The sequence below is a fragment of the Mustela putorius genome, unplaced genomic scaffold, assembly GCF_011764305.1.
Source record: "Mustela putorius furo isolate JIRA1106 unplaced genomic scaffold, ASM1176430v1.1 tig00004007_pilon_pilon_pilon, whole genome shotgun sequence".
NCBI lineage: Eukaryota > Metazoa > Chordata > Mammalia > Carnivora > Mustelidae > Mustela > Mustela putorius.
Genome location: NW_025422145.1, coordinates 11,966,541 through 11,992,807, shown reverse-complemented (window position 1 = coordinate 11,992,807; position 26,267 = coordinate 11,966,541). Strand labels below are relative to the sequence as shown.

The 26,267-nt window shown below is 52.5% G+C and overlaps 1 protein-coding gene across 2 annotated transcripts; it reads right to left on the bottom strand.

Moving 5' to 3' along the window:
* Positions 1-34: 34 nt before the first annotated feature.
* On the bottom strand, positions 35-24,782 carry CDIP1 (cell death inducing p53 target 1). 2 transcript variants are annotated; one of them, XM_045072207.1, is made up of 7 exons: positions 24,653-24,782; positions 3,645-3,733; positions 3,137-3,238; positions 2,843-2,998; positions 1,559-1,832; positions 1,301-1,437; positions 35-334 (listed from the first exon to the last, which is right to left on the bottom strand). In XM_045072207.1, the coding sequence occupies exons 3-6, from the start codon at positions 3,219-3,221 to the stop codon at positions 1,326-1,328; spliced, it is 627 nt and encodes a 208-aa protein (XP_044928142.1). In that variant the 5' UTR covers positions 3,222-3,238; positions 3,645-3,733; positions 24,653-24,782; the 3' UTR covers positions 35-334; positions 1,301-1,325. The 2 variants fall into 2 exon arrangements, with proteins under 2 accessions (XP_044928142.1, XP_004750557.1); XM_004750500.3 differs by having other exon boundaries at positions 35-1,437.
* Between the last annotated feature and the right edge of the window lie 1,485 nt (positions 24,783-26,267).

Sequence of the window (26,267 nt, the reverse complement as noted above, 5' to 3'; positions counted from 1 at the left end):
CACCCTCTTTCCATCAAAGAAGGAAGCCAGCCAAGAGAGCAGAGGCCCCGGGCAGGGGAGTGAAAGGGCCAATTTAATGAGAAACTACAAACTGAGACCAGCCATGATTCACAGTGACAGAAGGCCATGCAGTGGCAGTGCGAGACCAGGAGAGGGGCGGCAGCAGGATACAGCGGTCCACATGAGCGAATTCACAGACAAACCATTCACGAGATACAGTGTGGGCTCAGGCCCAGGGCAGGTGTCCACCAGGGCACTTCCACCAGGGGCTGCTCCTTCCTTGTCCCTGGCCTGTCCCAGTCCAGTGCCATAGCTGCTCCTGCTGCAGTACCTGCTGTTGAAACAAGCACAGTGACAGCAAGTCAGCCAGGGCCCAGCACCCAGCACTTCCTGAGAAGAGGATCCATGGAGAGAGCACTACAAGTCTGTGTGTGCTTACAAGGGACCTCTTCTCTCTATTACCTCCAGTCCTAGTTGAGACACACCAGCCACTGGGCAAAGGTCAAAGGTCTTGCCGATACACAGCAAAGACACAGTGTGGACAGATGGATTAGGCTTCTGGGTATTCCTTCTGGCCCTAGCAAAGGTGGGGGTTTGTGGAGGGGTGGCCAAAAAGGGAGCTGAATGAGGGCCAGAGGCGAGTCCCTTCTTAGTAAACTGGGGTCCAACATTCACCCCATGACTTGGAGGTGTGCTGAGCTCTCTACCTTACCCCAGGGAACTCCTGGGCACTTAGATAGGGTGTTAAGAGTTTGAGACTTCTAAGGGCCAGAGTCATCCTCCTAATCATCATGCCCACCTCTAGCACCCCAGAAACAGACCAGGCCATAGGATCCTATCTTGCTTGGGTCCACTCCCCCACTCTTGGCCCAGGAAATCAGAAATAACTGTGGCTACAGGTACAGCCCCACTGCAGGCCCCAGGTCTGCTCTGGCTGCTTTTGGTCCCAGGGAAAGTTAGGACCAAATCTATACTTTGTACAGAAATGGAGGAATGAGACCCCAGCAGGGAGACAGTGCGAGGAGACTCTTCCCAGCTTCTCCTCCTGATCTTCTCCTCCTGATCACAAACACCAAGCAAACCAGCAACACACAAGCTCAGTGCTATCCCCCTGCCATCTGCTGACCCTTGGCCTTAAAATCCAACAGAAGTTTTGCCGGAAGAGTCAGATGCTCAGGGAAGGGCAAGCCGAAGAGGACAAGACTTCCAGGGGACCGGTGGAATGGCTTCCATCCCCAAGTGGGAGCAGGGAAGCGAGCCACTGAGCGAGGGGAGCAAAAGCACAAGGGGCCAGACTGACAGCACGGAGTCCAGTCCCGGCTCCGTTAGCACAGGCGCTTGTACGTGTAGATGTAGGCTTTGCAACTGGGGCATGTGTGCGTCACATCCTTGAAGTCATTGATGAGGCAAGGGATCAAGCAGCAGCCCAGATCACACCTGAATCAGAGACAGGGAAGATGGGGAGGTTGGATGAGAAGGGACTGAGGGCACGCAGGTCTACTCGAGCTGGGTGACAGGTGGGCCTGGCCCCCACCCCCCAAGCACCCACACCACCTACCCCATGAAGCAGCAGAAGAAGCCCAGCACGAAGTTCATCAGGCCGATCTCATAGGAGATCTTGGTGGTGATGGCCTGCTGGCAGTGGGGACACACTGTCTGTACAGGGGCGCCCTCGAAGATCTCTCCCTGCAGTACTGTCACTGTGGTGGCAGCCCCTGAGGGAACTAGGACTGTGGCGGTGTGGCCCCCAGGGCCAGGGTAGGGCCCTGGTGGGTAGGGCCCTGGTGGATAGTAGCCCATGGGTGGGTGGGGGCCTGGAGGAGGGTAGAAACCTGAAATGGCACAGAAGACGGAATAAAGACGGATTGCTGGCTTGCCACCTGACCCATGTGACCCCCAGCACCCAGGACACAAGAGGAGGCCTCCAGGACCAAGCCCTGGGCCAAGGTGACCACCTATATTCTACCAGTCCTATGAGGACCAAGACAGAGAAGGCACTTGGCCCAGCCAAACATGGCAGAGCTGGGAAGAAGGCCTAATATCTCCTCGGTCTCGGCTTGATGTGTTTTCTTTTCTTTTCTTTTTTTTTTAAAGATTTTATTTATTTATTTGACAGAGAGAGATCACAAGTAGGCAGAGAGGCAGGCAGAGAGAGAGAGGAGGAAGCAGGCTCCTCGCTGAGCAGAGAGCCCGACGCGGGACTCGATCCCAGGACCCCGAGATCATGACCTGAGCCGAAGGCAGCGGCTTAACCCACTGAGCCACCCAGGCGCCCCATGTTTTCTTTTTGCCTCTGACACGTAGGGGCCATCAGCCACAGGAGGGAGAGCCTCGCCACTCACCAGCCCAGGCTCTCTCGTGCACACAGGGCTCTGGGCCGCACCGGTGTCAGATCCTGCACTGAAATACTAGCGACTGGCCCACTTTACCTGGGGCCACCTGTGCAAGAACCCTGGGCCTTTCTTTGGCCTGAGGAGTCCTGAAGAACTGCTGAATAGGAGCCTAGGCCTCCCCCATGGATGTGGGACCCTGGCAAGAGAGAGGCCCACACAGCACCCACGAGTCAGCACCTGCCACTGTGCCTGAGGGGCCTTCCCGGGAGCTAGCCCTCTTCCCAACAGGGCCCAGAGCTTATGTGGTTTGCCCACAATACCTGCACAGCAGTGCTTTGCTCCAGGACACCTTCCCATGTCCTCCCTCCACACCCACAATCAGTGCCCTCCAGCCCCGAAAAAACACTGGGCAGGAAGACCACCTACCTATAGCAAAGGCTGGATGGCAGCCCAGATAATACCCTGGATGCTGGACTGGGCAGACCCCTGTGCTCCCCTTTCCTACTTACCTGGAGGCATGTAGGTGCCATCTGCATTCATATGCGGGGGGATGAAGCCAGGCTGAGGCATTGGGTGACCCGGTGGCTCATAGGGTGGGGGACCAATGTCTGCGGGGGGCATCGACATGCCCGGAGGAGGCTGCATCACAGCTGGGGAGGTGCGGCCTGGACAGAGAAGGCAGGGAGAGGGAGCTCAGAGGGCAGTGGCGGCAGGATCAGTGGGAGGGCTGCTCCAGGCACCAGCTTCTGGAGCTGGGATGGGCAAGGAGCAAGGACAGGACCATCAGGAGCACTGAATCCTACCTGGGGTTGGTGGGGCTCCACTCTTCTCCTCCAGAAGGGGGGCTGTGGGGCCTCCAGGATAAGGAGGGGGCGGCTCATTAGACATCTTTGCTGCTTCTGGACCTGGAAGGAAAGCCGGGACATGAACTAAGTTCCCAAGCCCTGCGTGCTGGTCAGGTATGGGCCTGGACAGTCCTCTGAGCCCCAGCAGCTCAGGTGGTCTTTTATGCCTTCACGTCAATCTCTGCACTCTGGGTGCAGAGTTAGCTTGTAAACTGGCAGACTCCTTCAGTAGAGTAGTTTAGAGTCACCGGGGTCCCTTTAGGCCTTGGAGATGACCCACCATCACCAAGGATAACCAGGCCCAGAGCCACCACCATCCATCATCATCTGCACTTCCTGTGTCAGAGCCAGAAGGCAAGGGTGCCCAGTGAGGACAAGCTGGTGAGGCGAACCCTTCCCCCAGGGAGCAGGCTGCCTACCCGCCAGAGCGCCATGCTTGTGGGAGAGGATAGGGGAGACTTTTTACCTCAAATCCCAGGTACTCAGAAGGGGAAGGCAGGAGAGGCTCCTTCTACTGCCAGCCGGAGCAGACACGCAGGGCTCTAGGGACCTGTTCTGGGGAGAACAATAGGCAGAGCCTCAGCACTAGGGCAAGAGCTGCAACCACACCCCCCACCCCATTCAGCTGGTTTCCACCAGCACTGCAGCAACCCGCCTGCCCACCCTCCTCCGCTCCCCTTCCCCTCTCACAGCTGCAGGTCCTGTCTGCTCCAGGCTCACATCAGCCCCGACAGACCCGCACCCACTGTAGGAAGAAAGAACTGGCTACTCCCCACCATAGCAGCTCTGAGAGCCAGCTGTGCACATGGGGCCCCTGCCCCCCGTTCTTGTGGAGGATGGTGTGGGAAGGAAGGTGCGAAGTGAAACATTTCCCTCATGTCTTTCCCTCCCAAGGCTCCCTGAGCACCTGCTGCTGGGCCCTGGGGGAGAAGCAGGAAACCAGGGGGCCTTCCTGCCTTGGGGTTGGCATCCTGTCTCCCTTAACAAGGCACTTCCTTTCACTCTATTTAGCACAGAAGGTTTGAAATTAGTAGCATTTTGAAGTGAAACTGTTAATTTTTTTAACTGAAATAGTAAGAACTAGAAAAAATTCTCAAAAGTACAAAGAGACACGCAGTGACAGCACTTCTCCTAGTGCAGCTCCATCTAGGAGCCCCGCCAGGGCAGAAGGAGCCTAGAGTCAGTTAAGTTTATTAAATGTCACAGATCAGTGGCAGGGCCTGAGAGACCAAGTCCAAGCAACAAAGGAAAAGAAACTGGATGTCAGTAAAATTAAAAACTTGGCCTTCGGGGTGCCTGGGTGGCTCAGTTTAAGGATCTGCCTTGAGCTCAGGTCGGGATCCCAGGATCTGGGATCTAGGCTCCCTGCTGAGCAAGGAGTGTGCTTCCTCTCCCTCTGCCCCTGCTCTGCTCTCTCTCAAATAAAATCTTTTAAAACAACCAACAACAACAAACTCTTGGGCTTCAAAGGGCACTATCAAGAAAGTGGGAAGAGCTCACAGAATGGCAGAACATTTTTACAGATCTACTAAAAGACTTGTATTTACAATAGCTATAGGAAGAACTCATTAATCAAAAGACTCCCCAATTAAAAAATGGCCAAGGATCTGAATACACATTTCTCCAAAGATAAAAAACGAATGCCCAATAAGCATCTGAAAAGCTGAACACTTAGCCTAAAGGAAATGCAAATCAAACCTACCACTTCAGGGGCACCTGGGTGGCTCAGTGGGTTGGGCTGCTGCCTTCTGCTCGGGTCATGATCTCAGGGTCCTGGGATCAAGCCCCGCATCCGGCTCTCTGCTCTGCAGGTAGCCTGTTTCCCTCTCTCTCTCTCTCTCTCTCTCTCTGCCTGCCTCTCTGCCTACTTGTGATCTCTGTCAAATAAATAAATAAAATCTTTAAAAAACAAAAAACAAAAAACCTACCACTTCATACCCACTAGAATGGCTACAGTGAGAAAGTATCGAGTGTTATGCAGGGAAACTGGAGTCCTCCCACAGCACAGCTGTCCGGCGCTCTCACAGTCACCGTGTGACCAGTCATCCTGCTCCTAAGTGTGCACCCAAGAGAACTGAAAACCACACAAGAATTTGTACATGAATGTTCACAGCATCACTAGTCACAGTAACCGGAAAGTGTCAACAACTGAGGTGTCTGACGACTGGCAAGTAACCAACAAACTAGCTGCAGCCTCTGGCGGGAACGTACCCCGCCGTGACGAGGCATAAGCCTGGTACATGCTGCGTGAGCCCGAAAGCAGGACACTCGGGAGATACCACCCGGAAGGTTCCATGTGGTTGTGACTCCTTACATGAGGTGCCCAGGACAGACAGACCCAGACAAACAAAGCATACTTGGGGTTGTCATGGGCTTGGGGATGGGGCGGACAGAGATGAATATGGGGTTTCCTTCTGAGGTGAAGAAAATGTCCAAACTGGCTGTAGTGATGGCTGCACTGTTTTGTGAATGTATTAAAAGCCAGTGAATCACACACTTTAAATGGGGAAATCGTATGGTAGGTGGATTATTATATGTCAATAAAACTGACTAAAGAACAAAATAAAATTGCCTGATCTCAGCACCTTAATGCAGCTAGTCTCCCTGCAAGTCTCTGCCCGTCTGTGTGCAGTCATGTATTTTTATGTACTTGCTGTTGTGACAGTTTTAACATGGTATCCTATATATTTTATCCATTTTGCAAGACCCCATGGCCATCAATTTTAAGACTCCCTAAAATGGGCCCATCACTGTTTACATGACCAACCCTTATTAAGGCATTTAGAATGCTTGTTACTCTCGTAAAAACAAAACAAACAACAACAACAACAACCAAAAACCAACCAAGGAAAACCTCTGGCAAATGCTTCTTCCCTTTCTTGGATCTTCTTCTTTGGTTAAACTTGCCAGAAGTGAAATTATGAGGTCAAAGGCTATGGCCATGTTGTGCCTTTGGGAAGGACAATAGCAATTTACAGTACACACTTTGGATACAACTGTTATCACTAACGGGTAACATTAAAATGACACTCAGTTACTTGTTTCTTTGACCACCATGAAACAGAACATGTTCCCAAGTGCTTGTATATATTGTGACCTTCTCTTCTGAGCTGCTACTTAGGATCCTTCAAGACATGGAAGCCGGGGCACCTGAGTGGCTCAGTGGGTTAAAGCCTCTGCCTTCAGCTCAGGTCATAATCTCAGGGTCCTGGGATCGAGCCCCGCATCGGGAGGGAGCCTGCTTCCTGCCCTCTCTGCCTGCCTCTCTGCCTGCTTGTGATCTCTGTCAGTCAAATAAATAAAGTCTTTAAAAAAAAGAAAAAGACATGGAAGCCACGAAAAGATGGGACTTACCCAGGTCACAGTGGCATGTAAGAGGCAGAGCTGAGTCTAGGACTCTGCATGGCTCTCCCACCACCCTTGCCTGCAGGTGAATTTCAATAGGGCATGATCAAGAAAGGGAAACCACAGAGTCTCTAAAGGTCACCAAACAAAGTCCCCCTCCAGACAGGACTGGCTGTATGTGCTGGACCTGGAAGTCCTTGCCAGCCCCACAGGCGCCGTTCTGATGGTAGAGAAAGAAAAGCTTGTGCTTCTGCAGAAAACTCTGTATCCTACTGAGTGTCTTAGAATATGGACCTGTCACTGACTCCTATCGTACCAGCATCTGGGATGCTGCTGGCTGGCCCCACTGCCTATCTCACAGCCTGAGCTCATCAGGAATCCAGCCAGGAAGAAAAGGTGCACTGCGCTCGGTGAGTCACTGGAGCAGTTTCCAGTGCTAGGACAGAGGAACCAGCCTGGGTCCTCCAGGCCCCTCTGTGTCCAGAGAGCGTACCGCACTTGCGCCACCCTCCGAGGATTCAAGCCTGACCCGCACCTGCCTTTCATCAACGCCACAATTAGCTCCACGGTTTCCCAGAGTACGTGATTCTGCTTCTGGAATTCCGCCACTATAATGATGGTACGAGCCTGGCACTCAGGGCAAAGCCCTTCCATGGTATCCATCCGACTCTGAGCTGGCCTTGTACCTAGAGCAGGCACCGCTGTGCAGCACGCACATGCCTGCTACTGTTCGTACCACCTGCTTCCACGCCGTCCCTCAGCCAGCACGGCTGTTAGTCCTGTCTCGCCTCCCCTTCATACCTGCACCCATCCTCCAGCTCCCTTCTGGAGCCTCAACCAGGGCAGAGACTAGGGGCAGGACCCTTCAGTATGAAGGAGAGACGTTGGGGCGCCTGGGTGGCTCAGGGGTTAAGTGTCTGCTTTCAGCTCAGGTCATGATCCCAGGGTCCTGGGGTCGATCCCCATGTTGGGCTCTCTGGGTGTTTGCTTCTCCCTCTCCCTCACCACCGGGCTTGTGCTTTCTCTTTTGCTCTCTCTCAAATAAATAAAATCTTAGGAAAAGAAAATTTTTTTCTGGGATTCAACCCCTAGTTCTCCCAGTGCTTCCAGTATAAAATCAAGGGGCATGCCACAAAACTATGTTGTCTAAGGTGCAATAAAAAACTTAAGAATGCTATGATCTTAAAAATAAATAAATAAAAATGTCAGGGCACTCAGGTGTCTCAGTTGGTTGAGTGTCTGCCTTCAACTCCGGTCATGATCCCAGGGTCCTGGGATGGAGTCCCACATTGGGCTCCCTGCTCAGAGGGGAGCCTGCTTCTCCCCTCCCTCTGCTGCTCCCCCTGCTGTGCACGCTCTCTCTCAAATCTTTTTTTTTTTTTTTAAGATTTTATTTATCCATTTGACAGAGAGATACAGCAAGAGAGGGAACACAAGCAGGGGGAGTGAGAGAGCGAGAAGCAGTCCTCCCACCGAGTAGGGAGTCCAATGTGGAGCTCGATCCCAGGACCCCAGGATCATGACCTGAGCCGAAGGCAGACACTTACTAAGCCACCCAGGCATCCTCAAATAAATAAAATCTTAAAAATCATATGCCCCCAAAGCAAAACAGTTTTCCAATAAAAATGCACACTGCTGAAATGATGCTACAGATGCAACTGTGGGACTCGAACCCGCACCCTGGCAAGCCTGCTGTGACACTGGCGCCAGAGCATCAGGTCCTAGAGGTGATGGGAGGGGCTGTAAGACCCCAGCCCTGTGGTTTGTCGTGCCCCACTCAGGAGAGGGGAGAGGCCTATAATCCAGGAGCTCAGTGAAGTCAGTGTACAGCCCCAGAAACCCAAAACAGGCCTCTTAGCCTCCCGTTCTGACCTCTTAGAGATATGTGGAGAAACAGAATTGCCTGAAAATCCTCCCAAGTCTACTATACAGAATGGGCTGCCCTGGGGCCCAGAGGACTTGACGCTGTACATCACTTTGCACCCTCTGGGACCGCTCAGCAGCCAGCCGACCAGTGAGGTGCTGACCCCAGCAGCACACAGGTGTAAGGGTGCAGGAAGGAGACACCCAGGACCCCAGGGCGCAGGCTCCACTCCACACAGGAGCAGAGGTGGTCTCGATGACAGCACATATGCAAGAAGGGAAACTTTTGTTTTGTTTTAAAGATTTTATTTGTGAGGGAGGGAGGGAGAGAACTGAGGGAGAAGCAGACTCTCCACTGAGCAGGGAGCCCAACGCAGGGCTCGATCCCAGAACCCCAAGATCATGACCCGAGCCGAAGGCAGACACTTAACCGACTCAGCCATCCAGGTGCCCCAGAAAGGAAGATTCTTAAATGAAGCCGTCTTGTCACAGTGGAACCGTGCAGGCGCACGGGTCAGAGCTCCACCCAGGCAGGCAGTATGGGCCATATTTCCAGGACACGGCTCTTCCACGCCTTGCGGGCCTGCATAAGTCCAAGAGATGAGTACACACCTAGAGAAGCCGGAATCATGACAGCCCCGGGGCACCTGCCACAGGTGCTCAACTGTCCTCAACCGCATGAGGCCAATACTAGCTTCTCCACTTCAGAGAAGGTACACAAAGCTCACGTCATACCCAGTGCCACATGCCCTCACCATCAGCATTTTAGGTGTTTTCAATGATTTCTCTTTGAGCTTTAAATTCCTGTTTATTAGTTTTTCAGCAGTGTTGGGGATCCTGAGAAACTTGCCACGTAGTCCTGGGTAAGTGATGCGCCACTGCCCCAGTCCCAATGGCTCCTACTTTAGAAGCCACTGGCCCATGGGAAACAGCTGCTTTCCAGAGGCTGGAAGTCTAGGCTGAGACTAAGCAGCATCTGGAAATGTGTGAAGAGCAGGACGTTAGGTTACTGGATGGCACCCCGTCGCAGGAGCCTCAAGGCTCAAAGTGACAGAGGAGATCAATGTCCCCTTGACTGCCTTTTCCGGAGGAGGCTAGCCTGCCCGTAACGGTGCTGACCCTTGCCAGGGCAGGGAGGCAGCATGGCCCAGGTGGCTGGTGAGTTAGAAGGCTCAAGACTCTTGAGAAGGTGCTCTGGCCTCCAGTGGACACCCTGTGCCTGCAGCCTCTCCACACGTTACCACGGGCCTGTTTCCGGGAGACCAGCAAGAAAACACTTAGAATGGAAAGGGCCACAGGCTGCCACAGAGAACAGTAAGGCCCTGGGGATCTGAGGGCAAACTTAGGGGAGCCCCAAGGGCCAGGGGATGGTATACCCAGGAGAGAAGGTCCTGCATGGTCTCTAACAAGAGGGAGGCAAGGGCAGGCCTGCATGTGCTCCTCAGCCCCTTGGAGACAGAATGGGGCCACCTGAGGCCTGTCTGGCCCTTGCATCCACAATCAACACAGCCTAGCACCCGCTGAGGTTTTATACAGAATTATCCAAGTCACTCTAAAATGAGATGAAGCCTGCCCTCACACCTATCTGCAGACCCACTGCCCTGCAATCTCATTTCATTTTCCCAAGGACGGCAGGTGCTGGGGCCTCTGGGTGCAGGACACACTTGTGCCAGACACAGAGCCAGGCCCTTTTCGCAGAGCCGCCCACAACTCCCCTCCTTGGCCCTGCAGGATTCTGAGTGCCACCGGCTGCACCAGCATTCCTTAGGGCCTGACACTGGTCGGCCCTTAACGCAGGTCCACTACGGAATAGACACCTCTGCTCTGCACCCCAATGCTGGGAGCCACAGCTGTGTCACAGAGAATAACTAGGCCTCACCCCCACAGCGCAGCCCTTGCTTCTCCTCTGATGAGCTGGTGGGACCAGGTGAGAGTTTCCCCAGGTGTAAGGAAGGACATGACATCCTGAGGTGCCTGCTATGGGTTTTAGGGTTTGGGGCCATGAAACAAGCAAAACTGCCTTATTGCCCCATCCCTCCTCCCTTCCTACCCATCCCAGGCCCTGTCTGCATCCCAGACAATATTCTAAGCAGCTACTGAGGATGACAGCTTTGAGGACAGGACACACAGTGTTCCAATGTGGAATCAGGAAGGCAAGAAGCCACTCCCTCCTCCCATTCACAGAGGGGCAAAGATTTGCCCCATGTCAGTCATCAGTTAATGGGAAAACAGGGCACACATGGAGAGTGTGGCACTCTGGAGCTTCAGCCCTAGACTTGAAGCCGGTGGCCTTGGAGGAGTTACAGACAGTCCCTGAGCCTCAGTCTTCCTAGGACCTGGGACTAGAACCCCTGCCTCCTGGCGAGGCTGCGTGCAGAGCAGTGACAATGACACATGCCCAGACACATGGCAGATCACTGGGCAGGCGAGCAGAGCACTTTCAGGTCCAAACACGGGTCTACTGAGAGGACAACAAGGCTCTGGAATTAGTGGTGATGCAGGCATTGCTCTTCCAACATACTAAGACGCTAAACTGTCCACTTTCAAAGGGTGGACTAGGGGCGCCTGGGTGGCTCAGTGGATTAAGCCGCTGCCTTCAGCTCGGGTCATGATCTCGGGGTCCTGGGATCGAGTCCCGCATCGGGCTCTCTGCTCAGTGGGGGGCCTGCTTCCCCCCCTCCTCTCTGCCTGCCTCTCCATCTACTTGTGATCTCTCTCTCTGTCAAATAAATAAATAAAATCTTTAAAAAATAAATAAATAAATAAATAAATCTTTTTTTTAAAAAAATAAATAAAAATAAAAAATAAAAGGGTGGACTATATGGCACATGAGTTATAATTACACCCCCCAAAAGCAAAACCCACCCTGGTGTGGATAGTTCTGTGTGTGTGCGCGGTGATAAATGAGAGATGGGGAAGACCCCAGACCAAGATCATTGTCTCTGGGGTTTAAGTTTGGCAGGCAACAGCCAAAGGAGGGTGAAGCTTTTGTCATTATACAGACTTATGCATATCTTAAGCAAAAAGGTATCTGTGTATTATTTGCATAACTAAAATTTTGAAAGGAACACAATTTCAGGACAGAGCTGTGATGGGCAGCTTCAATTCCTGGTGACAGAGAGGAGGTGGGCAGGGATGGGGGGTTCCTCCCCCTCCTAGTGCACCAAGCTCAGCGGCTGTCCTCTGGGTCCCCACCCCCCGCCCCGCCCACATCCCAGAGGGGAGTTAAAAGCGAAGACTCCGGGGCCCTGGGAAAGGCCTCTGGCGTTCTGCTCAGTTCACAACTATTCATCATTCATTGCAGAGAGCTGCTGTTGGTCTAAAGCTGGGCCAACTGGCAACAGCCTACGGCAGCCCAGGCGGGCTGCCCATGGGACCTTGGAGGACCTGGGCCCAGTCCAGCAAGAGACACTCCTCCCCGCCTGCAGCCACAGCTGCAAACCCAGTTCTGCAGTCTGAATGGTCCTGCACACCACCAAGGGATACCCGCCCTGCCCCCACGTCTCTGCTGCATCACACAGGACCTGCCAGGGACACACACCGACATTCCCTTCTGGAGGAAGACCCAGACTGGGAGGGCCAGGAGGGCTTGTCTGATGCTAAGCCCCATCTGTGCACGAGTGGGTGCTCCTGGAGGACCAAGGAGGGGTGCCAGGAGATAAGGCAGAGGTGAAGGCAGAAGACCGTGAAGGCAGTGCCTGAAAGGAGGACTTTCTGACGCAAATCTCCCCAGGATCTGCTAGAGCAGCAGCAACCCAATATCCTGGGTCTTGGGATTCCCTTACATTTGATTACTGAGGACTCTAAAAAGCTTTTGTTTTGTGGGTTGTATCTATCAATACCCAACCATATTAAGAATTTTAAAATGAGGGCTTTTTAAAAGTATTTAATACTAAGTCATTACAAAACATCAATAAACTCATTACATGTCAGCATAAATAGTTAAAATAACTACCCTCTAAAACAACTGTAATAATGAGACAGGTGGCACTGCTTTCCATTTCTGCAATCCTTTTTCACTTCTGGCTTACGGGAAGTCTGCCGGGTTCTCCCATGTGCTTCTCCACCCAGTCTGTCTGCTACACTGTGGTCAAAGTGTGAGAAGAAAACCCAGCTTCCCAAAGATAAGAAGCTGGAAATGGGAGGGACGTTTGAAGAGTCTCTTCAGGTATGTAACCGTGGACATTCTTCCATACCACACCCAAAGCTGACCCCGGTAGTGTCTCAAAGGTTAGTGGCAAGGCGGAATTTGAAGGCTTAATGAATTCTTCCTCCTGTTATGTTATAGTTCACCGGCCCACCTTGCATTTAGAATGGCTTTTACCCACCCATGGCTTCTAACAGCAGACACAAGTCATCTGGAAAACATCAGTTCACAACATGAGCCCTGATTATAAAGACAGAAGAGTGCTGATGTGCCTTACTTACTACTTACTACTACTTACTTACTTACTACTTACCCCCCACTCAAATCGCAGGCTATCATCACCACCAAGATCATCAGCAAAGACTAACTACTGGGAAGCCGTCAAGCTCATAGTGGCAGACACAAGTTTTCCAAAAATTATAACTAACTGTCCCTTGAAAGTCCAATTTTATCATCGGCCACAAGGAGATGAACAAATTTATCACTGGTAACATTTACAAAAACAAAGGTCAGCTGTTTCCCCTGAAGTAGTGGGCTCACTGTTCATTTTCAAGAGAAGGTCCACTAAATCCCCAAATGTGAATAACCACAGTTTGTGAATCAGTTGTTAAGTAAATCTGGAGCTCCATGAGAAAGCTAGTTCAGTGCACAATTCAAACAACTGTGCACATGCTTTCCCTGAGGCATCTATCATACTCCGTGTGTGCACGAGGTAGGTCTCATGTTTCATCACACAGAATACTAGAGATGTGTAGTTGAAGGTCAAGATGATTTAGTACAGTAAGACATTTTTACTGCTTTTTCTTAAATAAGATCTGTGGGTGTGGTGAGCATCATCCCAACCAGGAGGAGCCCAGGTTGGTGTCTCTGCCTTGAGTCAGACAGCCATTCACTCCTCCCTGCTTCTGTACCACAGATAGGAACAAGGTGAGAACGGCCCTGTAACAGCTTCTTAGCACTGCCATAAAGAGTCCTGACCTTCAGCCCCCTGGCAGTCCCCAGGACACAGCACCTGTGACCTTTCGAGGACCATACCGCGGTACTACCGCGGTGCTACAGACAACCCTGCTGCCATGGAGACCTGGAGCAGCCCAGCCCAGTGAGCCCTGGGCTTGCTATGGCCACACCCCGGGACCAGCACCGGCACTGGCACGGCTGTCGCGCACCCAGCCTGAGAGGAGCTGTTGGACCAGCTCAGACCCAGTTCCCCACTTTGTAGCTGCGTGACCTGTGAACTCACTGAGCCTGATTCCCTCATCTATAACCAGAGATAATCGTGCCTGCCTCCAGGGTGGGAGCAAGGTTTAAAGTAAACCGTGTGTGCCAAATACCCAGAACAGCAGCTCCGGACCCAGCACATGAGAACACGGAACAGACGGCACCTGCTGATATCACTGTTTTTGTGAACAACTTGCAGCAGGCACCGAGGCCTCTGCCATGGCAGCTTCTGCCCCCACCCAACTGTGGGGAACAGACGGCACCTGCTGATATCACTGTTTTTGTGAACAACTTGCAGCAGGCACCGAGGCCTCTGCTATGGCCGCTTCTGTCCCCACCCAACTGTGGGGATCCTGGTGTGTGCTTCTCACAGATCTGGGGCGGGGCCTGGAATCCAACCCCACCTGAGCGGCCCAGCCCGGCAGAGTCCATCTATGACACGGCCAAGTTGAGGCTGCTCTGCAGGACTCCCGAAGATACAGCAATCCTCCTAAGGAGTCATCTCTCCTTTCGGGCAACTTCACAGTCAGTCATGGCCCAGGCAAGGGCGCTCACACCCATCGGTAGGTCCTGGGGGACCAGAGCCAAGAGGCAGGATGAGGATCATGGGCCAGGAAGCCCAGAGCATCCCCACAGCAGTGCCCCAGCCCTCCTCTTTCCCAGCCCACTCTCCTGAGTGGTGCCCCCATCCCCAACCACTCAGTCTTCAAAAACAATGCTATAAACTTTCTTTCTCAACCAGCAATGCAGCTTGAAAGCACAGAATTCACGGGTATCCTGCCCACCAAGACAGATTGTACGACCCTGGATGAGTCAAAAAGACACTGCCAGCCCTTCCTGCAGGCACCTGTGACCAAGTGACTAGGCTCTGGCCAATGAGTCATAATCAGAGTGCTGTAAGGAAGGATAAGAAGGGCCACCCTGGCCAGACAGACCCTCTGTCCTCCCGCCCTCTCATCTGCTGCCTAAATATGGCTGTGACAGCTCCTGCAGCCATGCTTGACCATGAGGTGACCTTGCATAGGGAAGCCATACTGAGGCCAGAAGGAGGTGTCCTAGAAGACCACAGAGACACCATGCCAGCACGGAAACAACCACTTCCCACTTCTTCTAAGTAAGAAAGAAACAAACTTGTTTTAGTTGGTAACTCTGGGTTTCCTAGTAAATATAGCCAGACATATTTCCAGTAATCAAAGAGAAATGGAAAAGCTAGTTTTGCAGCAATTCTCAAACACGCTATAGCCAGAAATTACTTGTGATTGGTAAATTTCCAGATTATTAACAAAGAAGCAATGCAAGTATCATTAGAAATACGCAGTGTGGGGCGCCTGGGTGGCTCAGTGGGTTGGGGGCTCTGCCTTCGGCGTGGGTCCTGATTCCGGGGTTCTGGGATCGAGCCCCGCATCGGGCTCTCTGCTCAGGGGGGAGCCTGCTTCCCTTCCTCTCTCTCTGCCTGCCTCTCTGCCTAATTGTGATTTCTGTCAAATAAATAAATAAAATCTTTAAAAAAAAAAAAAAAAGAAAGAAAAGAAAAGGAATATGCAGTGCTAGTCAGGCTGAGGGTATGTCAACAACAGACTGTAACTGAAAGGCTCCCAGTCTGGACTTCCCACCGACTTGGCTTTCTCTATCTAGCTCATGCCGCTGCCTCCACACAGGTTCACTGAATAAGGCCCTTGGGCTGCCAAGTTTTAGCCCTGGAAGGCCTGGGAAATCCTGCCTGCAGCCCAGTTCCCATTGTTCTTACTGCTGGAGGCAGGACAGGGGAGGCAACCCCTCCCTCAGAGAGCATCACTGGTGGCTCTGAATGGTTTTATTTTTCCATGTGAACACAGGCTTATGTGATGCTGTGGGAATTCTAAATACTTCAAAACAAGCTAAAGTAAAGACAGAGAAAGGACCAGAAAGCAGATCTGGTTTTCCCATCTGCCCCTCTCATCCCACCCAGCTGCGGGCTCCCTGATCGGTATCATGGCTCTAAGAAGCTAGGACACCAGCCCAAGCCCGTGGCCCTGAGAGGAGGCCGGAGCCCCGGTCACAGCGCCAGCTGACAGGACAGAATCCTCACCTGCCGGTGCCCAGGCACTCAGTCACACACCAGCCATCTGTTCCCCAGCTTTCCGGAGGCAAGATGAGACCTAAGTGGGGTTGCGTGTGAAGGCACACAGCACACAGCCGGCCACACAGTGTTCAGTAAACACAAATTCTTGCTTGCATCACTGGTATTTACGGAGTTGCAAGCAGAACACGAGAAAGATGTACACGTTTTAAAGAGAGAGAAAATACAGGCTGCTCTTAGGAGCAAAATTCAAAAGCAGACAGGACTCAAGGAATGGTTCTAAACTAAAAAGTAGATTTCTAGGAACTCTGATGACAACAATCATAACTGAACAATTGACATCATGCTGAATTCCTGTCAAAGTCCTGGCAAAACACTGCAACTCCCCAAGTGTCAACAGCAATGGAACACAACAGAGCGGGTCAGTGCAGGTCCTCTGAGGGACAACTCCACTATCCGTACATTCTATATGACTCATTAATTTCCTTTCAAGACATCCGTCCTAGACCTAAGTGAGCATGTGAGCAAATATTCACAGGCTGATGTCTGTATAAAATGTCCTATGTTCCACCAAAGGGACTGGTTACCTGCCTGGTTTACCTATATAAGATAATTGTATTCACCCCCCAAAATGATAGAGACCCATTTTTGTAGGTAGAACAATGGTCTTGACACTGCATCGTAAAACCCGTTCGTGGATGGATTCTACTTCAAAAATACATATTTACATAGCTATTACACACCAAATGTTAATTGTTTTCTCTGGGTGTTAAGATTTTGGATCATTTGTTTATATACAAATACACACACAGAAGCTGTTACCTGTGGTTTCTAGTTTTTCTAGAATGGGCAACTCCTTTGACTGGTTCATTCCCAAAAAAGGCTCATTATAATTGTTACATTTATGTGTATTTCTCCACAGTCCACAAAGGTGCCTCTGACTATAACCTCTGGGAAAAGCAACAGTCCAAGAAGCAAACCCAGAGACTGGCGATATGCCAGTTTTCTCTCCTAAAGTGGTGTCACAGTCTCTACATTGGTCTCACGGGAGTCTGGCAGCATGAGTCCCTTCTCTAAACCAGGTCACCTCACCGTACTCCGGTAACAAAGAGGCTCTAGATCTGTAAACCTGGAACATAAAGACCATCCAAGGTAGTTCTAGCCTCAGGAGACCCTGCCTGGACAGCCAGCATGAGGTCACCTGGCAGAGGAGGGCAGGTAAGAAGAGCCCAGCAGACACACAGGAAACGGAGACAGACCAGGTGACAGAGCTGTACCCGGGGTGGGGCTGCCAGCTGGGACAGCTGCTGGGAGTGCAGCCCAGGCCTCCAAGCTGGGGTCCAGCACCTCCTCCGCCTTCCTTCAGAGGAGCTTCCCAGGCGGCGGGGGGGGGGGGGGGACACAAGTCCAGACAGGAGGAGAATGAGCAGCAAAGGAGGAAAACAAACACAGCCACAGCCACTAGTGAAGAAACCAGTCATCTGCACCTGTCAGGCAGGCAGGGCTTGGGAACTAAAAGGCCAACTAATTTTAGAAGCAGGATGAGTCTAAAAAACCATCCCTTAGGCAATCAAAACGAAGCCCTGAAAGAAAAAACCCTTACCTCTGCATCCCCTGAGCTTGACACAGAGCAGTCTTTGACTCAACTCCATTTTAATCAGTTATCTGAAATCAAGATATACCATTCTGACCCAGGGAAAAGCACGAGGCCCTACGTGCAAGCAAGCCACTTGGCCACTATGTACACGGCCCCCCAGCTGGAAGAACCGCACTCTGGACACAAACGCTGCCCCGTCGGTGCCGGCCCCAGAGGGGAGCTTAGCCACAGCCAGGCCAGTGCAGGTCTCCCCACCCGACAGTGAGGAAGTGTCCACACATCATTTACAGCCTTCATGTTACTGGGCGTTCTCTCCAGTAGCTTCAACCAACAAGAGCTGGATGGAGAACAGGACCTGCAGCAACCTCACCGGTGCCAGCATGACAGGCTTCTAGAGGTCACCCAGATGGCATCAGTCAAAAGAAAAAAGCCAGAAACCAGTAGATATGTCGCAGATTAGTCACCATTCCTTGAGCCCAAAGCAGTGGCTGGATGTTGCCATAGACAGCACAGTAAGAAGCTATGTTGCCGGACCAATGGAAAAAACCCGAGACAAGAGAACATTCCTGGGCTACACTCTCCAGTGGAAGTGTCCCAGTGGCCAGGGGCACTCAGGCAAACTGCGCTGCCGAGCACATAGGACTGATGTCTGTGACCGTGACATGACGTCCACACTGGAGAAAGGGAAGGGTGGGGATGTAAGTGCTCTGGGACATGTGAGTGAAGAACAAATCACATCAACAGTTTACATTACACAAAAGAGTATATGGAAGTTTAAATTCCTAACATTCTAAATGGACATGTGACCCAGAGAGTTTACTCATGTCAATCGGGACTGAAGAACTATTTCGGATCTGGTTTGCCTTACTTATGGCCATATGCAATTTCTCTAAGATTCATACATCTCGAGACCACCTTCCAGACAGAAATGTCATTAGAGATCACGAAGTCCAAGGTCTCAGCTGACATTTATGACCCTTCAAACATTTACTAACCACCCGCCCCCAGCAGAGGCAGGGTGCCATGCAGGAGACAGAGTGGGCAAGACCCCCTCCTCCCCCGCCCCACTCTCTGACAGGAGCCAGGCCCGGCTGCTCAGAGAGAAGCCCTGACTCATGCCCCACACACATCAGATGCACCAGACTCAGTCCTGCCTCTTTTCTCACACAGTCTCCAAACTACACTCAAGCAAGATCTCACACTCCCAACAAAGGGCTTTGCACACCAGAATTCCACCGTATGAGTTTACATGGATTTCACTGTGGCCCAAACAAAAAAAGAGAAACAACTGAAGTGAGCCTACAAGGCTCCCTGCTTTCCCCTTGCTGAGGGCAGGGCTTGAGAGAGGAACTGAAGTCAGGGGGGCATGCCATCTGCGCAGCGGCCCAGTTCCTGCACACCTCTGTGCTCATGGGCAACTTAAGGAATCTGCAGGGCAGCTGGACCATGAGGTGTCGGCTCTACCAGATGACCTTACACCCTAGCCACTGAACGTTCACTTGGGAACTCTCTTCAGCTGTGCTGCAGGGAGCACAGGAGCCCAGGTACACTCAGCTCCCTACCCCTCACAAGGAACTAAGGCAGGACAGCTAGAGGCAGGCACACGACACAGTGTCATTCAGACGAAAACACCCGGCACAGGCTCTGAGCCAGACACTACCTAGGCCCTGAAGGTGGGGAAAAACCTGTGTCCATGGAGCTTACATCTGCAGGGGGTTGGGGGCTAGAACACAGAAACAGGTCAAGTATATAGTTTGTCAGACAGTAACACATGCCATGGATGAACAGATGAGCAGGGGAGCGAGTGCGGCGGTGAGGCAATTACCAACAGGGAGGGATTCCCAGGGTGGGGAGCATTCAGGCCAAGATGGAACAGGCCACATGCGCCGCTCTGGAAAGAAGGTCCAGGCAGAGAGTTAAGTGCGGATGCCTAGAGTGTGCCTGCACAACCCTGGGAGCAGTGGGTTGGGTTGTGTGGGTGCCAGGAGAGTGGGAGGAGCTGAGAGAAGAGGGACTGGCCCTTGACGGGAGGGAAGCCAGGTCCTTGGGCGTTAAAGGACATCCACTTGACTCGGAGTGAGATGGAGGGCTTGGGAAATCAGGCTGTCCGGTTTCCCTTGGCTTTCCACTTCCTGCACTGTGCCTGGTATACTAATGTGGGCCCCCAAGTCCTCATACCAACAGGCGGTACCTGACGGTGGGGGACCGACAGTTCTCAGCCCCCACACCTCCCGCAGGCACGGTTTCTTCATGGCCAGTCTGACTGGGGCACAGAGAACTGGGTCATGGCGTCAACCATACGCTTTCCAGATAAAGCATGTAAATGCACAGAGAAATACACGTAACCGGAGCCTGACTACACAGGGCCAGAGACTGAGGCCTGAGCCTCAGGCAGTATAGAATGCCCCAGAGTCTAAGAGCTGACAAAGGGTCACAGGGCAGCTTCTTGCCTGGAGCAGTACAGAATTCTTCCAGGCCTAGGAAAGGCCAGTTTTATTTAGTATAGCTATCACTATCCAAATTTGTTTTTTTCTTTCTTTCAAGTGACTACCTGTCTGAAAAGCCTTCAGATTCTTGACTCTTTAATTCAGCCAACATTTCGTGGGTCGCTCTATGGAGGTCACTCACTGTGTGGCACCGGGCCTCATGAAGTTGTAGATCCAGCTAGGAAGACAGCTCACATGTAAGAAGAATTGACAAACATTACTCAGCAAAACCCAGACAACACCTCGTGACAGCAGGTGCTCCCGGTGAGAGAAGGGGCCTCTGTGGAGGGCACTGGGGAGGCTTCGGGTACTGGGTGGGCCCTACAGAAGGAGGGCAGGATTCCCAGTCTGTGACAACAGAGTCACTGTGAGCACAGGGGAAACAGAACACTGTGATCAAGGGGCTGGCCTCCCCAGTCCAGACCAGCAGCTCCAGGAGGGCAGGGACGGGGTTTGGGGCCAGTGTCTCCACAGCCCCAGACAGCACACTGAACACTGGCTGTCCGGGTGGATAAGTAGTGCAGCCTGGCTGGTACTCTGGAGACGAGCTCTTCCCCATCCCACAGGCCCTGTGCCGTTAGCAGTACCCCAGCCATGAAGATGGACGTGAAGAGGTGTTCCAGAATTTTCTCAGGCCCTTAAGCCTTGAACTGTCAGCAAGTCCTGCCAATACCATGGCTTAAAAAGGTCACAGATCCATTCTCTCATCTACTGCTCAAGGTTTAAGGGTCAAAGTCAAGACGTGGCCTCACGTTCCACACTTCTCTACTATGCTCTACTGCAGCCACCCAGACTGTAATCCACTCTTCTCCAAATAAACCAAATCCCACTCCATCTAAAGGACCTTCCACAGACCCTTCCTCAACCTCCACACAGCTTCCCCCTACCCCCAGCAAACCTGGGCCTTCCCCATGACTCCCTCCAGACTTACCTCCCACCCAGAGAACACTGGAGGAGGGCTCCCACTCATGGCCCTGCAGGCCCTGCTCAGCCCCTGGCACAGGTGGAATGAATACGTGAGTCTGTGAGGGTTGGGGTTAGCTAGGCTTCCCATGCTGTTTCCTGCCCAAATGTTCCCCACCCACAGCCACTGGGGCAGAATACAGCCTTAGCAGGGATGGAGTCCCTGGCTTCCTCATGAAACTGCCTGGTTTATGGTCACAATCCAGACAGAAGACCCCCTTTTAGAGTCACAGTCAACTCCATCCAGCACTTTCCACGATGGGGCCAGAACAGCCCATATTCCCCTCAGCCTCACTCTCTTCAGGGCTGCTGTGCCCTGATCTGGCAATCTTGGGTAAATCGCTTACTACCTCTGGCCATTTCCTCCACCGCGAGACCGATGCCTGTGTGGCCCACTGGCTGCTGCAAGGACCCACGAGGATGGAGCACAGGGGAGGGCGTTGCCAGGTGGGCCCAGAACACTTACCAAGAGCAGCCTCTGCAAACACAACTGCCTTCCCACACTTCCCCAGCTTGTGAGACCGCTGCTCTTAATGCTACTTAGAACCGCAACACGTTTCACTTCCTCCCATAGGAATAAGGCTGCGAGCTCTCAAACCCCAGCCCAGGACAGCCCTCCAGCCTTCTCTACCTACTGCGGCCTCCATCTGCTTCTCCCTTCGAAAACACAGACACTGAGTAGATCTGAATTCAGACAGATTCGATAGAGGGAACACGTTACGTACCCAGCACGTCCAGTTTTGACTGGACCTTCAGGACAGCTCCTTGTGGTAAGAATCCGATGGTGCGGGGTCACCCAGTGGCCAGACCATGAAGGAGCTCACAGCACCCACAGATGAGAAACTCCAAAAAGATGATGAGAAACGTTTTCTGGAAAACTGATCTGACATTACAAAACGCATCTCAACCACTTTTATGGAAACTCTCAGAATGTCACTGGACTTCCCCTGCATTGCCTGGTTTTGTGCTGGTTTTACTTTGTCTAACATTAAGGGACCCTAATCTTTCTGCATGAACAGATACGGTCTTCTTCTCCCCTGGGTGTTGCTTTTCACCTGCCAAAGATGCAGGTAGTGAGGCTATGGGAGGGCAAACGCCTCAATCACACAGCTTGGAGGCAAGAGAAGTGCCTCTAACACGGTCAGCTGAGTCTCAACAGTACTGGTTCCAGGACCTCACCTTTATCACCAGAACCTGGTAACTCACAGAGCAGGAGAGGCGCTTGGTCCACAGGCTCCACAGGGACCAGACCTGCATCCCCCTGGGCGGGCGATCTTCTCAGGGGGGGGGAGGGTTTGCCACAGGCCCAGGCCGAGTGCCCCCTCTCCTCTGCAGCACTGAATAGCAATGCAGCCTCTACCACCTCCTGGGGAGTCTTGCCTGTGAGACCCCTGACTGCAGAGGCCCTCTGTGGGGTTCTAGAAACTGGCACACACCCATTCTCTATACTCCATTTCCAAGTCCCTCTGTGGAGGCCTAACAAACCTCCAGCCTGGCTCTCCTCCCCACTAAGGGCGGACGCTATCTGCAGAGCTCCCCCTGCATGCTGCCTTCTCACCAGCATGACAGTTTCCTTCACATAAGGACAGAGATGTCAACAGAAGGTGCCATGACTCTAACTACCACATTTCCCTGTGTCCTCCATGAATAAACAGATGTGCATGCCCTTTGAATAATATTGCTGAAGCTGAAGATGGATTTCTACAGGACCTGTCTCCTCTCCCTCTCAGAAAACTGCACTGCATTAAACACTGGTGTTTGTGCCTACAGAACACAGTACCTCAGTCTAAGAGACTCAAAGCTTGTCAACTGGGCTAGGCAGCCCTCTTCCCCTGGAGCTTGAGAAAACACACCAAACTAGCATGTTCAAACCAGGCAAACATAAAATATAAGGAGCAGCAACAGAGTATTCAAGCTGACAACTTGTATCATTTATTGTCACAGTGACCTGCTGGGGTCATCTGACTACTGGGATACATTTCATTAGCACCCCGTCAAAACATTTTTGTTCCCTGAAGTATTATTGTCCATCACTCATTCCATGTTTCTGCTTTTAGTGATTTTAGAACCATGGGCTATTGTTTTCAAATCACTGTTAAGAATACATGTAAAGTTCCTTCCTGGTTCCAGAGGCCTATCCTATGGAAAAACCTCCAGCTCCTCAGGGATAGGAGACAGAGGGAACACTTCAATGCCCAGGGCTTCTACTGGTTAAAAGACAATAAGCAAAAATTCTATGATTCTACTTAATTATATACATGTTGAATTATTTGGGAGGGAAACAGACTGATGTGCACACTTACTGTGACACACATAAACAAGATGCACTGTTGATCATTAGAGTTGAGACAAAATACAATAAAATGCTGTGCGTTCTAGGTGGTGGTCTATCGGTACTGTGGTAAGCTTTTTCAACTTTTATATATGTTTAAAATTCTTCATAATTAATTGTGGGCCAGCGAAAAACGCAGAGCTGGCATGTTTCTCCCCACCCAACTCTTAAGTCAGCCTGGATGTAAGGAACAAAGTACCCAGGAGAGAGGTCACACTTGCCTACGCACTGCCTGCACACCAGCAGGTCCCACTCTACATACAAAATTGGTATGCTCTGCCCCAGGACCTTTATCCTCTACACTTCAAGATAACGGCTCTCAACCCCAAATGTGACTCAGAATTATCTGGGGAGCTTATTAAATAGAGTCCTGGACACGTCCCATAACTGCTGAATCAGAACCTGCGGGAAGGAGGGGGGACAGCTGCCCAGGAATCAGCCCTTTTAACAAAGGCCCTGGTGATTTCGTGGCAGAGGATCTGAGACCCACACTGGAGACACTCCGAGCCGCTAGCTCCTTACCTGACACCTGTTGAGAAGACTCCTGGGACCATTTAGAGGAAAACAGAAACGCACACCTACGAACAAGTGCCCAAAGTGGGTCTCGAAGACGCCGTACGTTCAACTACACCGCACGAAGCTGGGCCCGAAGCCTGGCCAGGTCACTGCCTCCCCACCAGCCCTGGCGCGTGCGGGCCGAGTGCGGGGCAGAGAGATTTACAGATGTCAGCGAGCGGAGACGGGCGGGGGAGAGAGAGCCGCGCAGGCCCCTCGGGCTTGCCAAGGTCACCGAGGAGCTCAGCAGGGGCTCCTCTGTCCCCGGGACCCTGCTCCCGACCCCCTTTCCTTGAGGAAACTGCCGTCGCGGAAAGGGGGAGATGCTATTTCCCGACCCTTCCTTAGAGGGGACGCGGGAGAGATAATAAGCGGGACCCCGAGGAGCTAGCCGGCAGCCCCCAAGGCATGGATCCCGGCGCCCGCCAGGGCCTGGCCAAACTGTAACCGCAGCCCCGCGGGTGACCGGCCAACCCAGAGACGGTGCGACGTCAAAACCCCGAGAGCCGCTCTGGGTCGCATCAGTGCCCGGCGAGGAGGCGACCGGCTCGCCGCGCCGCCCCCGGGGATCCTTTACCTCGGGATGCCAGGCGCCCGAGGCCGAACAAACACCGACAACCCACGGTCCAGGCGCTGGGTGGACGAGACCCTCGGCCCCGCGGGGCTTTGCGCGCACGCCGCCCCCCGCCTGCTCAAAGGCCTTTGGGAGATGTAGTGCGTCCGTGCGCCTCAGGCGCGCTCCGCGGGTCGGAAAGACAACAGTGCCCGACATGCACCGCGCAGGCGCCGCAGGCGGGGGCTGGGGGCTCGGCGGTCCGAGGTCATGCCCCTCTCCGTGAGGGCCGCGAGCGCCCAGCTCTGCTCCCGGGGGGCTCCGCCGGAAGCTCTCTAGCGGCCCAGGCGACTCACCGTCCCCGCGGCACCCACGGCTGCCGCAGCTGCAGGAACGAACACCTCCGCAGCTCGCCGTCGCGCGTCTGTCAGAAGGAGGCGGGTATGCCTCGGAGCAGGGCGTCAGGGCGAGGGGCGGAGCCATGAGGTCAGCGCCGGGGCGGGGTTTGGGGGCGACACGTGACGGACCCTGGTGACGTCACAGGGAGCGGAGGTGCTTTGGCGAAGGTGGGACACGTGAGAGGGTCTGGGACGGTTTTGTCCTGAGGAAGAGTGGCGTGAAGTTAGGGGGAGGACCCGTTAGCGCTCCCTCCCGCCCTCGCAGCACCAGAGCGCCGGTCGGAGCAAGGTGCAGCTTCCTTCATTTAGTCAGCCGGCGCTCACTGAGGCTAGGTGCTGTGCGTTCCGTGGACGTGCCCCGAATGGGAAAGGTCGCTAGGTTTTGGAGGGTCCAAGCTGAGGTCAAATCAGGCACCATTGTGACTTAGTTTTTTAGCTCTCATACTGTAAACAAACGTCTCATTCATGTTTCATGCCACGCTTTTTGCATTTTTGTGGGTAGTTCTGCTGTTTAAAATGGCGTCCAAGTGCGCAGAGTACCCTGTGCAGCGGAGGGCACGTGGGCAGAGGCTAGGGGAGGTTCAGCGACCCTCCAGAGTCCACCAAATAGCAGAGGGCTTAAGAGCCCGCGAAAGCCTAAAACCGAGTAAGGAGTAAGGTAGAACTGGGGTCCAGTGTTGGACCACACCACTGTATGGCTTTGTTCAGGATACTATCTTATAACCAGAAAATGGGAGTAAATACAAGGCAGGCCTCCTGGCGCTGTTGTAAGGAAGGAATGGCACTGGACACGGTTATCATTCGCTCACCTGAGAGTGACCTGCACCTCGGTTCCCCTGGTTACAAAAAGGGAACTACCATCTCTCATTTGCTGTTAGAAGAATCAAGGAATAAAAAGGAGATGATTGAATTGTATTTGCACCTAAAACGAAGGGCAGGGGTGCCTGGAGGCTCAGTTCGGTGGAACGTGTGATTCTTGACCTAAGGATTATAAATTCAAGCCCTGCACTGGGCATAGAGTTTACTTAAAGAAAGAAAGGCAGGCAAATAGTCCTCAAAAGATGAAACAGAGTCACCTAGCAATTCTACTCTAGGAATAAGGCAAAGAAGATGAAAACATATGGCCACACACAAACCCATACACAAATGTCCATACTCATAGCACGAATGCTCACGTTCACTAAAGCCGCAAAAGTGGAAACAACCTACCAACAAATAAATCAATAAATTGTGACTGATCCAGGCTTCCACGTGCATGAACCTTGAAAACAGCATGCTTGAGCAAAAGAAGCCAATCACAGGAGACCACATATTGCAGGATTCCATTTGTAGGAAATGTTCAGAACTGGCAGATCCACAGAGATGGGCAGATCAACATTGCCTGGGGCTGGAGGAGTGCAGGGGAAAGCGGGGGAGGTGTGCTAATGGGCGCAGATTTTCTTTTCAGGGTGATGAAGACGTTCAAAGATTGACTGTCGTGATGGCTGCTTGCCACGGAGAATATACCGAAAACCACAGAATGGGTGAATGGAGATTATATGTTAAAGCAGTTACCAAAACAAACAACTAACCA